This window comes from Pristiophorus japonicus, chromosome 1 (genome assembly GCF_044704955.1).
Source record: "Pristiophorus japonicus isolate sPriJap1 chromosome 1, sPriJap1.hap1, whole genome shotgun sequence".
NCBI lineage: Eukaryota > Metazoa > Chordata > Chondrichthyes > Pristiophoridae > Pristiophorus > Pristiophorus japonicus.
Genome location: NC_091977.1, coordinates 352,593,577 through 352,607,778, shown reverse-complemented (window position 1 = coordinate 352,607,778; position 14,202 = coordinate 352,593,577). Strand labels below are relative to the sequence as shown.

Here is a 14,202-nt window from a genome sequence, read left to right as displayed (position 1 = left end):
CAATGCCAATCAAAAACAAACACAACAGATTTTAAATTTACTAAATTATGGCTAAGAAAAATATTGAGGGGAGGCATGGCAGATTAACAATGCATGGCTTCATAGGTTGGTAGGATGCAGTTTTAATTATCTCAGGAGTTGGAGAGGCAGAGTGCCGCTCAAAAATCAAAGAAAGAATCATCCTATAGATCACTTTCACTCTCCATCCTTTTGCCACCTAAAGGTTCACTAACAAAGTTTGGGAGCTGATCATTTGCACACCCATCAAACCAATGGTGGTGTTGGACCCAGATACACTGGCCCAGAAATTGCGGTTGGAGGCTTCCCGCGGGCGGATGCCTCCGATCGCAAAAATAATTACGAAAATACCTGGTGGTCCCATAGGAACAAACAATTCTGCTCCGAGGCCCAGATGCGCAGCCCTGCGCAGAGGCCCACGCATCCCAAGAATGTAAGCACATCCTAGGTTTCGCATGGGCCGGACCACCAATCGAAATGAAGTATTTTCGCATTGATAATAATGGGAGCTCCGTTAGTATGGGAGCTCTTCAGGCACGTGCGCGCATCGTACACATCCGGAGAGGCCGCAATTTACAGCCCATTGAAGAAAGAGGGGCTTGGAATGAGGATTGATATCTTCCAACAACTTGCATTTATATAGCGCCTTTAACGTAGTAAAACGTCCCAAGGCGCTTCACAGCAGTGGTATAAGACAAAACAGATACATTTGACATCGAGCCACGCAAGAAGAAATTACGGCAGGTGACCAAAAGCTTGGTCCAAGAGATAGGTTTTAAGGAGCGTCTTAAAGGAGAAAAGAGAGGTAGAGGGGTTTAGGGAGGGAGTTCCAGAGCTTGGGGCCTAGGCAGCTGAAGGCATGTCCACCGATGGTTGAACAGTTATAATCAGGGATGCTCAAGAGGAGCACAGATATCTCGGGGGTTTGTGAGGCTGAAGGAGATTACAGAGATAGGAAGGGGCGAGGCCATGGAGGGATTTGTAAACGATGAGAATTTTGAATTTGAGGCATTGCTTAATTGGTAGCCAATGTAGGTCAGCGAGCACAGGTGTGATGGGTGCGAGTTAGGACATGGGCTGCCGAGTTTTGGATGACCTCAAGTTCACGTAGGGTAGAATGTGGGAGGCCGGCCAGGAGTGCATTGGAGTAGTCGAGTCTAGAGGTAACAAAAGGCGTGGATGAGTTTCAGCAGCAGATGAGCTGAGGCAGTGGCGGAGACAGGCAATGTTATGGAGGTTGAAATAGGCGGTTTTAGTTATGCCGCGGATAATGTGGCCGACAGCTAATTTCAGGGTCAAATATACACCGAGGCTGCGAACAGTCTGGTTTAGCCTCAGTCAGAGATGGAGTTGGTGGCCAGGGAATGCAGTTTGTGGCAGGGACCAAAGACAATGACTTCCAATAAGATTATATCTCACAAAGACCCTCGATTATAATGTTAACTTTATTGTAAGCACGAAAATTGTGATTATTATTTTCCATGTTGCAGATAATCTTTGGCTTGTGAGGAAGTTCAAGTTATGGAGCTTTTGCACACATGACTGAAGATCAACAAGTCACCCTCGATGGTTCAGCAGGTTTGTCCGTGAGTAGCTGGGTCATACAGTCCTGGAGGGTTCCAGGTTTAACCAATGATCTGTGTCGAGTTAGCTGATCTCAAACAGGGCAGCATGAAGGCCGCTAAAATTGGCCTCAGCATCGCTCTAAGACAAGCCTGGGGGTGGGGGGGAGAAACTGAAAAAAGACCACTAAAAGCATTCCCAATAAATAACTCACGCCGCCACATAATAAATCGCAAATAAAATAAAATACCAAATCACACTTACCTGAGGTCGACATTACTTACCTCATTGCGGCCGCCACAGCTTGGACCGCCAGCTTTCAGAGGCGGTCCCAGCAGGGTGCTCCACGGACCACAGCCAAAAATGGAGCCGGTATCACAACCAGGAACGGTGCACACCGGCTCGCTTCTTCAGGGCCCTGTTGAAACCGGCACCGAATGTCCCTGTGCGGCGTTTGAAGCTGGCTGCCCACGCGGAAGTGCTTACTGCCGCCATTGCTGCCCCATTGCTGGCGCTAACAGGGGTGGCAGAAGACCGAAAATCCAGCCCCTAATATATTGTTAAATGCATTAGTCCAAAAAGTAGAAACCATGGGCCATAGTTTCCACATGATTCGCGCCTGATTTTTAGGAGCAACTGGTGGAGAACGGACTATTTTAGAAATCGCAATTCTCCACATTTTTTTTTCTGCAGTTCTCGTCAGGTAGAACAGTTCTAGTTTAGAACAGAATTTTTTCTTCAAAAGGGGGCGTGTCCGGCCACTGACGCCTGATTTGAAAGTTTCCACAGTGAAAATGTACTCCAAACTAAAGTAGAATGGAGCCATTGAAGATTTTTGTAGAACTGAAAAAACCTGTTCTACACATTAAAAAATCAGGCGCAGGTTACAAATTAGGCGTCCAGAACGAGGTGGGGGGGGGGGGGGAGTGGGGGGGAAGGGAAGTCATTAAATTCTACAATAAATCCTTATTTATACTTCTACAAATAAATCCAACCTGAATAAACATTTATAAGCCAAGAAAAGATTAAATAAACCATCTTCCTACCTGTGTGAAAGTGCTTCAGCCAGGGAGAATTCTGCAGCCGTTCGTGCCGCTGAGAGGGAGGGAGAGGGAGAGAGAGAGAGAGAGAGAGAGAGAGAGAGAGAGAGAGAGAGAGAGAGAGAGAGAGAGAGAGAGAGAGAGAGAGAGAGAGGCGTCGGGTCGGGGAACAGGAGCGCGGGTGTCGGGTCCGGGGGGGGGGGGGGTGTCGGGTCTGGTCGGGCGGGGAGCAGGAGCTGGCCGTGGGAGGAGCCTCATTCACGCAGCCCCAGTGAGGCCATTGGGCCAGGGCTAGGGGCTGCGTGCTTCGGGCCCCTCCCACACAGTTCGGCGCCTGGAACTACTGCACTTGCGTGCCGACTGTAGCGCGCATGTGCAGAGGTCCCGGCACTGTTTTCAGCGCCGGGCCCTGGCTCCGCCCCCCCCCCCCCACAGCTCGTGCTGGCTGCGCCGAGTGCCACAGGACCTGTAAGTAGGTGCAGAATACCGAGGATTTTTTTAGGCGCCGTTTTAGGCGCGAAAAACGGGCGCCCAGCTCGGAGGGGTGCCCGTTTTTTTTCTTGTGGAAACTTGGGCCCCATACATGGACAATACCTTTGGATAATCTGAACTTCTTTCTTTCTCGATAAAAGGTCCCTCATATTGGTTTTCCATCAGAAGTTTCTTTAACTTCCTCAATTTGGGTCGAGATCTTTTCAGCTCCCAGTAGCTTTTAGCAAAACCGTAAATCTGTACAAATCAAAACATATTTAATTAAAGTAAACAATATTGTAGCACTTGGAAATACTTTACAAAGCAATGGCTGGTTGGGGTTGAATTATGAGGGTATGTAAGCTCAGTTTGGTTTGAGATCAATTTGTACCATTTCTGCAACTTTTTTGTATTCAAACCAATAACAAGGAATCCACTGACACTTTTTATTTTACTTTTTAAAAACACAATTGCACTTTTTGTTACCCATTTACTTGCTCAAAATGCCTCCACAGCCAAATATTTTATCAAGCCGGCAGTGTGGTCCCTGGTGTCTGCCTGCCTTTGTTCCACCATATTCCTGGGCCACGGAACCTTCACCTCGGTCAGATTTTCCATGCTTCCCTGCACCCTCACTATTCTGCTGCAACAATTTACACCTCCTCTGAACCTTATTTGTCTCATTTAAGTCTTGTACAATCATTACTTGTGTTATTTAATCACTCCTACCTTCCATCCAATCACAAATCACTCTCTTTTGTTCTTTTCCTGCCCCTGAACTTGCTTAAAAGCTGTTTATATCTAACATCTTCCAGTTCTGACAGAAGGTCATCAACCTGAAACATTAACTCTGTTTCTCTCTCCACAGATGCTGCCTGACCTGATGAATATTTCCCACATTTATTATTTTTAAATTCAGATTTCCAGCATCTGTAGTATTTTGCTTGTTTCCATTTACTCTGTCCTGCCCCTTCATAATTTTAAATATCTCTATCAAATAACTCTGTAATCTTCTCTGTTCAAATGAAATAGCCCCAATTTTTAAGTCTTCCTTTGGATTGACATTTCCACATACCAAGCGACATTCTACTGAATCTACAGTGTCACTTTATGATTGCCAACATCCTTCTGATTGTGCAGTTTTGTGCTCTGCACTCAGTACTCCAACTGTGGTCTTAGTAAGGTTTTATAGATTTACCATACATCTGGACTTATATTCGATACCTCTTGCCCAGTATTCCATTATTTGTTTTATGGCTTAAACACTTTCAAAAATAAATTAATTTACGGGATGTAGGCGTTGCTTGCAAGGCCAGCATTTATTGCCCATCCCAAGTTGCCCTTGAGAAGGAGGTGGTGAGCCGCCTTCTTGATCCGCTACAGTCCGTATGGTGAAGATACTCCCAAAGTGCTGTGAGAGAGTTCCAGGATTTTGACCCAGCAATGATGAAAGAACGGCGATATATTTCCAAGTCAGGATGTGTGATAATTGATAATCAAGGAGCTATTGCTGGGGGTGGGGGGGGGAAACGAACATAAAACAATTATCACTAGAAATAAAGTACGAGGCAAACTACTGGGACTAAAGGTGGTCAAGTCCCCTGGACCTGATGGCATGCATCCTAGGGTCTTAAAAGAAGTGGCTGCAGAGATAGTGGATGCTTTGGTTGTAATCTGGAGAGGTCCCAGCAGTCTGGAAAACCACAAATGTAACACCTCGATTTAAGAAAGGAGGGAGACAGAAAGCAGGAAATTATAGACCAGCCTAACATCGGTCATTGGGAAAATGCTGCAGTCCATTAAGGAAGTAGTAGCAGGGTGTTTAGAAAATCATAATGCAATCAAGCAGTCAGCATGGTTTTATGAAAGGGAAATCATGTTTGACAAATATGCTGGAGTTCTTTGAGGATGTAACGAGCAGAGTGGATAAAGGAGAACCAGTTGGTGTAGAATATTTGGATTTCCAGAAAGCATTCGATAAGGTGCCACACAAAAGGTTACTGCACAAGATAAGAGCGCATGCGGTTAGGGGTAATATATTAGCACGGATAGAGGATTGGCTAACTAATAGAAAACAGAGTCACGGGATAAATGGGTCATTTTCCGGTTGGCAAACTGTAACTCGTGGGGTGCCACAGGGATCAGTGCTGGGGCCTCAACTATTTACAATTTATATTAATGATTTGGATGAAGGGACTGAGTGTAATGTAGCCAAATTTGCTGACGATACAAAGATAGGTGGGAAAACAAGTTGTGAGGATGAAGCAAGGAATCTACATTATAGATAGGCTCAGTGAGTGGGCAAAAATTTGGCAGATGGACTATAATATGAATGTGAGGTTATCCACTTTGGTAGGAAAAATAAAAGCGCTAATTATTATTTAAATGGGAAGCGATTACAAAATGCTGTAGTATAGAGGGATCTGGGGGTTCTTGTGTATGAAAGTTAGCATGCAGGTGCAGCCAGTAATCAGGAAGGCAAATGGAATGTTGGCCTTTATTGGGATAGAGAATAAAGCAAAGAACCAATTACCACCCCATCAGTCTACTCTCAATCATGAGCAAAGTGATGGAAGGTATTGGTGACAGTGTTATCAAGCGGCACTTACTCATCAATAACCTGCTCACCAAGGCTCAGTTTGGTTTCTGCCAGGACCATGTGGCTCTTGGGCTCAAACTTGGGCAAAAGAACTGAATTCCAGAGGTGAGTTAAGAGTAACTGCCCTTGACATCAATGCAGCATTTGACCCAGTGTGGCATCAAGGAGCCCAAGTAAAATTGAAGTCAATGGGATTAGGGGGAAAACTCTCCACTGGCTCGAGTCATACCTAGTACAAAAGGAAGATGGTTGTGGTTGTTGAAGGTCAATCATCTCAGCCCCAGGACAACGCTGCAGGAGTTCCTCAGGAAAGTGCCCTCGGCCCAACCATCTTCAGCTGCTTCATCAATGACCATCCCTCCATCATAGGGTCAGAAGTGAGGATGTTCGCTGATGATTGCAGTGTTCAGTTCCATTCGCAACTCCTCAGATAATGAAGCAGTCCATGCCCGCATGCAGAAAGACCTGAACAACATTTAAGCTTGGGCTGATAAGTGGCAAGTAACAGTCATACCACCACACAAGTGCCAGGCAATGACCATTTCCAACAAGCGAGAGTCTAACCACCGCCCCTTGACATTCAACAACAAGGGAGTTTGCAGAGGTGGAGCGGCAGCGTCGGGGGCCTATAAAAGGCCCAACGTTGTCAGAGAGCAGCGGGAGTTGGTGGAAGCAGAGTGGCAGCGTCGGAGAGGCCAGCCGGTGCTGGTGCAGGGAGAGAAGGCAAAAAAGTAGAAAGAAATCAAAGGGTGACGTCACAGCCAAGGGGGCAAGTGATTGGTGAGTAGTTTTTCTTTTTCTTTATCAGTAGGTAACCTTTAGCATTGTTGTTGCCAAATTAAGTTAATCTAAGGGTTAAGTCATGGCAGGAGAGCTCAGACACGTGCCAAGCTCTTCTTTGCTATGTGGGAAGTCAGGGACGCTTCTAGTGTCCCTGACGACTACATGTGCGGGAAGTGTATCCGGCTGCAGCACCTGACAGACCGCATTGCGGCACTGCAGCTGCAGGTGGATTCACTTTGGAGCATGCGCGATGCCGAAGATATCGTGAATAGCACGTTTAGCACGTTGGTCTTACCGCAGGTAAAGGTTACACAGCCAGATAGGGGATGGGGGACCAACAGGAAGAGCAGTGGAAGGAAGGTAGTAAAGGGGTCCCCTGCGGTCATCCCCCTGCAAAACAGATACACCGCTTTGGGTACTGTTGAGGGGGATGACTCATCAGAGAAGAGCAGCAGCAGCCAAGTTCATGGCACCGCGGGTGGCTCTGCTGCACAGGAGGGCAGGAAAAAGAATGGAAGAGCTATAGTGGTAGGGGATTCTATTGTAAGGGGAATAGATAGACGTTTCTGCGGCCGCAATCGAGACTCCAGGATGGTATGTTGCCTCTCTGGTGCAAGGGTCAAGGATGTCTCGGAGCGGCTGCAAGACCTTTTGAAGGGGGAGGGTAAACAGCCAGTTGTCATGGTGCATATCGGTAAAAATGGGATGAGGTCCTACAAGATGAATTTAGGGAACTAGGAGCTAAATTAAAAAGTAGGACCTCAAAAATAGTAATCTCAGGATTGCTACCAGTGCCACGTGCTAATCAGAGTAGGAATCGCAGGATAGCTCAGATGAATACGTGGCTTGGGGAGTGGTGCAGAAGGGAGGGATTCAAATTCCTGGGGAATTGGAACCGGTTCTGGGGGAGGTGGGACCAGTACAAACCGGATGGTCTGCACCTGGGCAGGACCGAAGCCAATGTCCTAGGGGGAGTGTTTGCTAGTGCTGTTGGGGAGGAGTTAAACTAATAGGGCAGGGGGATGGGAACCAATTCAGGGAGACAGAGGGAAGTAGAATGGGGGCAGAAGCAAAAGATAGAAAGAAGAAAAGTAAAAATGGAGGGCAGGGAAACCCAAGCCAAAAAGCAAAAAGGGCCACATTACAGCAAAATTCTAAAGGGGCAAAAAGTGCGTTAAAAAGACAAGCCTGAAGGCTCAGTGCCTCAATGCGAGAAATATTCGTAATAAGGTGGACGAATTAACTGCGCAGATAGCTGTTAACGGATATGATGTAACTGGCATCACGGAGACATGGCTCTAGGGTGACCAAGGCTGGGAACTCAACATCCAGAGGTATTCAACATTCAGGAAGGATAGACAGAAAGGAAAAGGAGGTGGGGTGGCGTTGCTGGTTAAAGAGGAAATTAACACAATAGTAAGGAAGGACATTAGCTTGGATGATGTGGAATCTGTATGGGTAGAGCTGCGAAGGGCAAAAAACGCGAATGGGAGTTGTGTACAGCCCACCAAACAGTAGCAGTGAGGTTGGGGATGGCATGAAACAGGAAATTAGGGATGCGTCCAATAAAGGTACAGCAGTTATCATGGGCGACTTTAATCTACATATTGATTGGGCTAACCAAATTGGTAGCAATGCGGTGGAGAAGGATTTCCTGGAGTGTATTAGGGATGGTTTTCTAGACCAATGTGTCGAGGAACCAACTAGAGGGCTGGCTATCCTAGACTGGGTGATGTGTAATGAGAAAGGACTAATTAGCAATCTTGTTGTGCGAGGCCCCTTGGGGAAGAGTGACCATAATATGGTAGAATTCTTTATTAAGATGGAGAGTGACACAGTTAATTCAGAATCTAGGGTCCTGAACTTAAGGAAAGGTAACTTCGATGGTATGAGACGTGAATTGGCTAGAATAGACTGGCGAGTGATATTTAAAGGGTTGACGGTGGATAGGTAATGGCAAATAATTAAAGGTCACATGGATGAACTTCAACAATTGTACATCCCTGTCTGGAGTAAAAATAAAACGGGGAAGGTGGCTCAACCGTGGGTAACAAGGGAAATTAAGGATAGTGTTAAATCCAAGGAAGAGGCATATAAATTGGCCAGAAAAAGCAGCAAACCTGAGGACTGGGAGAATTTTATAATACAGCAGGAGGACAAAGGGGTTCATTAGGAGGGGGAAAAGAGTATGAGAGGAAGCTTGCTGGGAACATAAAAACTGACTAAAAGCTTCTATAGATATGTGAAGAGAAAAAGATTAGTGAAGACAAACGTCGGTCCCTTGCAGTCAGATTCAGGTGAATTTATAAATGGGGAACAAGAAACGGCGGACGAGTTAAACAAATACTTTGGTTCTGTCTTCACGAAGGAAGACACAAATAACCTTCCGGATATACTAGGGGACCGAGGGTCTAGTGAGAAGGAGGAACTGAAGGAAATCGTCTTAGGGAAATTGATGGGATTGAAGGTCGATAAATCCCTGGAGCCTGATAAGTACTCTGGGATGTAGACTAAGGAAGTGGCCCTAGAAATAATGAATGCATTGGTGATCATTTTCCAACAGTCTATCGACTCTGGATCAGTTCCTATGGACTGGAGAGTAGCTAATGTGACACCACTTTTTAAAGAAAGGAGGAAGCAAGAAAACGGGTAATTATAGATCGGTTAGCCTGACATCAGTAGTGGGGAAAATGTTGGAATCAATTATTAAAGATGAAATAGCAGCACATTTGGAAAGCAGTGACAGGATCGGTCCAAGTCAGCATGGATTTATGAAGGGGAAATCATGCTTGGCAAATCTTCTAGAATTTTGTGAGGATGTAACTAGTAGAGTGGACAAGGGAGAACCAGTGGATGTGGTGTATTTGGACTTTCGAAGAGCTTTTGACAAGGTCCCACACAGGAGATTGGTGTGCAAAATTAAAGCACATGGTATTGGGGATAATGTATTGACATGGATAGAGAACTGGTTGGCAGACAGGAAGCAGAGAGTCGGGATAAACGGGTCCTTTTCAGAATGGCAGGCAGTGACTAGTGGGGTGCCGCAGGGCTCAGTGCTGGGACCCCAGCTATTTACAATATATATTAATGATTTAGACGAAGGAATTGAGTGTAATATCTCCAAGTTTGCAGATGTCACTAAGCTGGGTGGCAGTGTGAGCTGTGAGGAGGATGCCAAGAGGCTGCAGGGTGACTTTGACAGGTTAGGTGAGTGGGCAAATGCATGGCAGATGCAGTATAATGTAAATAAATGTGAGGTTATCCACTTTGGTGGCAAAAACACAAAGGCAGAATATTATCTGAATGGCGGCAGATTAGGAAAAGGGGAGGTGCAACGAGACCTGGTGTCATGGTACATCAGTCATTGAAAGTTGGCATGCAGATACAGCAGGCGGTGAAGGCAAATGGCATGTTGGCTTTCATAGCTAGGGAATTTGAGTATAGGAGCAGGGAGGTCTTACTGCAATTGTACAGGGCCTTAGTGAGTCCTCACCTGGAATATTGTGTTCAGTTTTCGTCTCCTAATCTGAGGAAGGACGTTCTTGCTATTGAGGGAGTGCAGCGAAGGTTCACCAGACTGATTCCCGGGATGGCAGGACTGACATATGAGGAGAGACTGGATCGACTGGGCCTGTATTCACTGGAGTTTAGAAAGATGAGAGGGGATCTCATCGAAACATATAAAATTCTGACGGGACTGGACAGGTTAGATGCAGGAAGAATGTTCCCGATGTTGGGGAAGTCCAGAACCAGGGGACACAGTCTAAGGATAAGGGGTAAGCCATTTAGGACTGAGATGAGGAAAAATTTCTTCACTCAGAGAGTTGTTAACCTGTGGAATTCCCTACTGCAGAGTTGTTGATGCTAGTTCATTGGATATATTCAAGAGGGAGTTAGATATGGCCCTTACGGCTAAAGGGATCAAGGGGTATGGAGAGAAAGCAAGAAAAGGGTACTGAGGTGAATGATCAGCCCTGATCGTATTGAATGGTGGTGCAGGCTCAAAGGGCCGAATGGCCTACTCCTGCACCTATTTTCTATGTTTCGATTAGCATCGTTGAATCCCCCACCATCAACATCCTGGGGGTCACCATTGACCAGAAATTTAACGGACCAGCCACATAAATAATGTGGTAACAAGGTCAGAGGCTGGGTATTCTGCAGCAAGTGTCTCACCTCCTGACTCCCCAAAACCTCTCCACCATCTACAAGGCACAAGTCAGGAGTGTGATGCAATACTCTCCACTTGCCTGGATGAGTGCAGCTCCAACAACTCTTAAGAAGCTCAACCCCATCCAGGACAAAGCAGCCCGCTTGATTGGCACCTCATCAATCACCTTAAACATTCACTCCCTCCACCGCTAGCGCACCGTGGTTGCAGTATGTACCATCTGCAAGATGTAATGCAGCAACTTACCATGGTTCTTCAGCAGCACCTCCCAAACCTGCGACCTCTACTGCCTAGAAAGACAAGGGCAGCAGGCGCATGGGAACACCATCACCTGGAAGCTCCCGTCCAAGTTACACACCACCCTGACTGTTCCTTCATCGTCAGTAGGTCAAAATCACGGAACTCCCTCCCCAACAGCACTGTGGGAGTATCTTCACTACAGGGTCTGCAGCGGTTCAATGCAGTGGCTCAGCAGCACATTCTAAGGGCAATTATCGTTGGGTAATAATTGCTGGCCTTGCCAGCGACGCCCACATCTCGAACAAGTTTTTTTAGAATTACAGAGCCTGACCACTTGCTAACAATACTGGAGCAATTATTTTATAACTAACTTCAAGTGGCTAGGCCATCCCATGATGTACATGTTATAACATTTTTTGGGGAGTGGGGTGGGGGGGGCCCAGAGGGAGGAGGAGGAGGAGGCAACATTTAAGAATGTGAAACCCAACCAGCTCACTAATTCACTTTAGGGAATAAAAGCTGCCATCCTAACCTGATCTGATCTATGTGTGACTCCAGTCATGGTTGGCTCTTAACTGCCCTCTGAAGTGACCTAGTAAGCCATTCCATTGCATCAAATTAGTCCCACCACCAGCTTCACAGGACAACTAGGAATGGGGGAAGAAATGACGGCTGTGCTAGCAACACCCACATTTGGAGAATTATATTTTTTAAACCCATCTGTATCTCAATACACACGTGTGCATACACAGAGTTAAGTGCCCCTTTAAGAAGTCAATAAGCTTCACCTGACAGTGTATCAAATGTTCTGTGCTTGAGTCGGATGGAAGCTGATCAGGGGTTCTGCAATCAGGTATGATGAGCAACATGTTTGATGTATCAGCCATCTTCAGATTGTAAGTTTTATCCTCACTACACAACACAGCATGTTCATCCTTATCACCTCGGATAATCAGGCTAAAAGCAAAAATCAAAACACTGAGGACTGATTGAACGTTGTTTATGAAGAATTAAACCAGACATTTCCCATTTTATTTGGAAATGTCAAAACATAAAAATTGTGCAAACCATTCAGCTCTCCAAAGCAACACAGGTCTATGAAGTCTTAATGTACTGTGTTATACAGATGCATAGCAGAGAACAGTTATATAGAATTACACCAAAAATACAGCACAAAAACAGGTCACTCGGCCCAGTCAATGCCGACATTTATGCTCCATTCGAACCTCTTACTCATCTAACTCGATCAGCGTATCCCTCTATTCCCTTCTCCATCATATGCTTGTCTAGCCTACCCTTAAATGCATCTATACTATTTGCATCAACCACTCCCTGGCCCCAAGTTTCCACATGATTTGCTCCTGATTTTTACGAGCAACTGGTGTAGAACGGAGTATCTTAGAAATTGGAATTCTCGTCATTTAGTTTGCTCCAGTTCTAGTCAGTTAGAACAGTTTGGAACAGAATTTTTTTTTCAAAAGGGGGTGTGTCCGGCCACTTACGTCTGTTTTCAAAGTTTCGGCAGTGAAAACTTACTCCAAACTAACTTAGAACGGAGTTAAGTGAAGATTTTTGTACGCTCGAAAAAACCTTGTCTACACTTTAGAAAATCAGGCGTAGGTTACAAATCAGGCGTAGGGAATGGTGGGGGGGGGGGGGTTTGAAGGGAAGTTTACAAACATTAAACACTTCAGTTTTACAAATAAAGAGCCATCATCAATAATAAATGATAAATACATCAATAAATCAACCAAAAAAAATTTATAAGAAATTATTTTTTTTAAATCAATAAATAAAAAAATTTCTACTTACCGACTGCAGCACCGGGAGCCCTCCAACAGCGTGCTGGGATACCCCCCCCAGTATGTCTCTGTCAGTGTCTCTATCTCTCGGTCTGTCTGTGTCTCTCTCATTCTCTGTCTGTCAGTATCTGTGTTTCTGACAGCGAGAGAAGGGGGAGGGAGGGGGGAGAAGGAGATTGAGGGGGGGGGGAAGGAGAAGGAGATTGGGGGGGAGGGGGGAGGGGGGAGGAGAAGGAGATTGGGGGGGAGGGGGAAGGAGAAGGAGATTGGGGGGGAGGGGGAAGGAGAAGGAGATTGGGGGGGAGGGGGAAGGAGAAGGAGATTGGGGGGGAGGGGGAAGGAGAAGGAGATTGGGGGGGAGGGGGAAGGAGAAGGAGATTGGGGGGGAGGGGGAAGGAGAAGGAGATTGGGGGGGAGGGGGAAGGAGAAGGAGATTGGGGGGGGAGGGGGAAGGAGAAGGAGATTGGGGGGGAGGGGGAAGGAGAAGGAGATTGGGGGGGAGGGGGAAGGAGAAGGAGATTGGGGGGGAGGGGGAAGGAGAAGGAGATTGGGGGGGAGGGGGAAGGAGAAGGAGATTGGGGGGGAGGGGGAAGGAGAAGGAGATTGGGGGGGGAGGGGGAAGGAGAAGGAGATTGGGGGGGAGGGGGAAGGAGAAGGAGATTGGGGGGGAGGGGGAAGGAGAAGGAGATTGGGGGGGAGGGGGAAGGAGAAGGAGATTGGGGGGGAGGGGGAAGGAGAAGGAGATTGGGGGGGAGGGGGAAGGAGAAGGAGATTGGGGGGGAGGGGGAAGGAGAAGGAGATTGGGGGGGAGGGGGAAGGAGAAGGAGATTGGGGGGGAGGGGGAAGGAGAAGGAGATTGGGGGGGAGGGGGAAGGAGAAGGAGATTGGGGGGGAGGGGGAAGGAGAAGGAGATTGGGGGGGAGGGGGAAGGAGAAGGAGATTGGGGGGGAGGGGGAAGGAGAAGGAGATTGGGGGGGAGGGGGAAGGAGAAGGAGATTGGGGGGGAGGGGGAAGGAGAAGGAGATTGGGGGGGAGGGGGAAGGAGAAGGAGATTGGGGGGGAGGGGGAAGGAGAAGGAGATTGGGGGGGAGGGGGAAGGAGAAGGAGATTGGGGGGGAGGGGGAAGGAGAAGGAGATTGGGGGGGAGGGGGAAGGAGAAGGAGATTGGGGGGTCCGAGGGGAGGGGGAAGGAGAAGGAGATTGGGGGGGAGGGGGAAGGAGAAGGAGATTGGGGGGGAGGGGGAAGGAGAAGGAGATTGGGGGGGAGGGGGAAGGAGAAGGAGATTGGGGGGGAGGGGGAAGGAGAAGGAGATTGGGGGGAGGGGGAAGGAGAAGGAGATTGGGGGGGAGGGGGAAGGAGAAGGAGATTGGGGGGGAGGGGGAAGGAGAAGGGAGTTGGGGGGGAGGGGGAAGGAGAAGGAGATTGGGGGGGAGGGGGAAGGAGAAGGAGATTGGGGGGGAGGGGGAAGGAGAAGGAGATGGGGGGGGAGGGGGAAGGAGTTGGAGATTGGGGGG

The 14,202-nt window shown here is 47.5% G+C and overlaps 1 protein-coding gene across 1 annotated transcript in view; it reads right to left on the bottom strand.

Moving 5' to 3' along the window:
• Nucleotides 1-14,202, bottom strand: part of dscc1 (DNA replication and sister chromatid cohesion 1) — a 76,134-nt gene that overhangs the window by 49,668 nt on the left and 12,264 nt on the right. Inside the window, exons 2-3 of the mRNA XM_070874852.1 lie at nt 11,674-11,842; nt 3,216-3,350 (exon numbers count right to left, since the gene is read on the bottom strand). Coding sequence (XP_070730953.1) covers nt 3,216-3,350; nt 11,674-11,842 — 304 coding nt within the window. The remainder of the gene's footprint in view (nt 1-3,215; nt 3,351-11,673; nt 11,843-14,202) is intronic.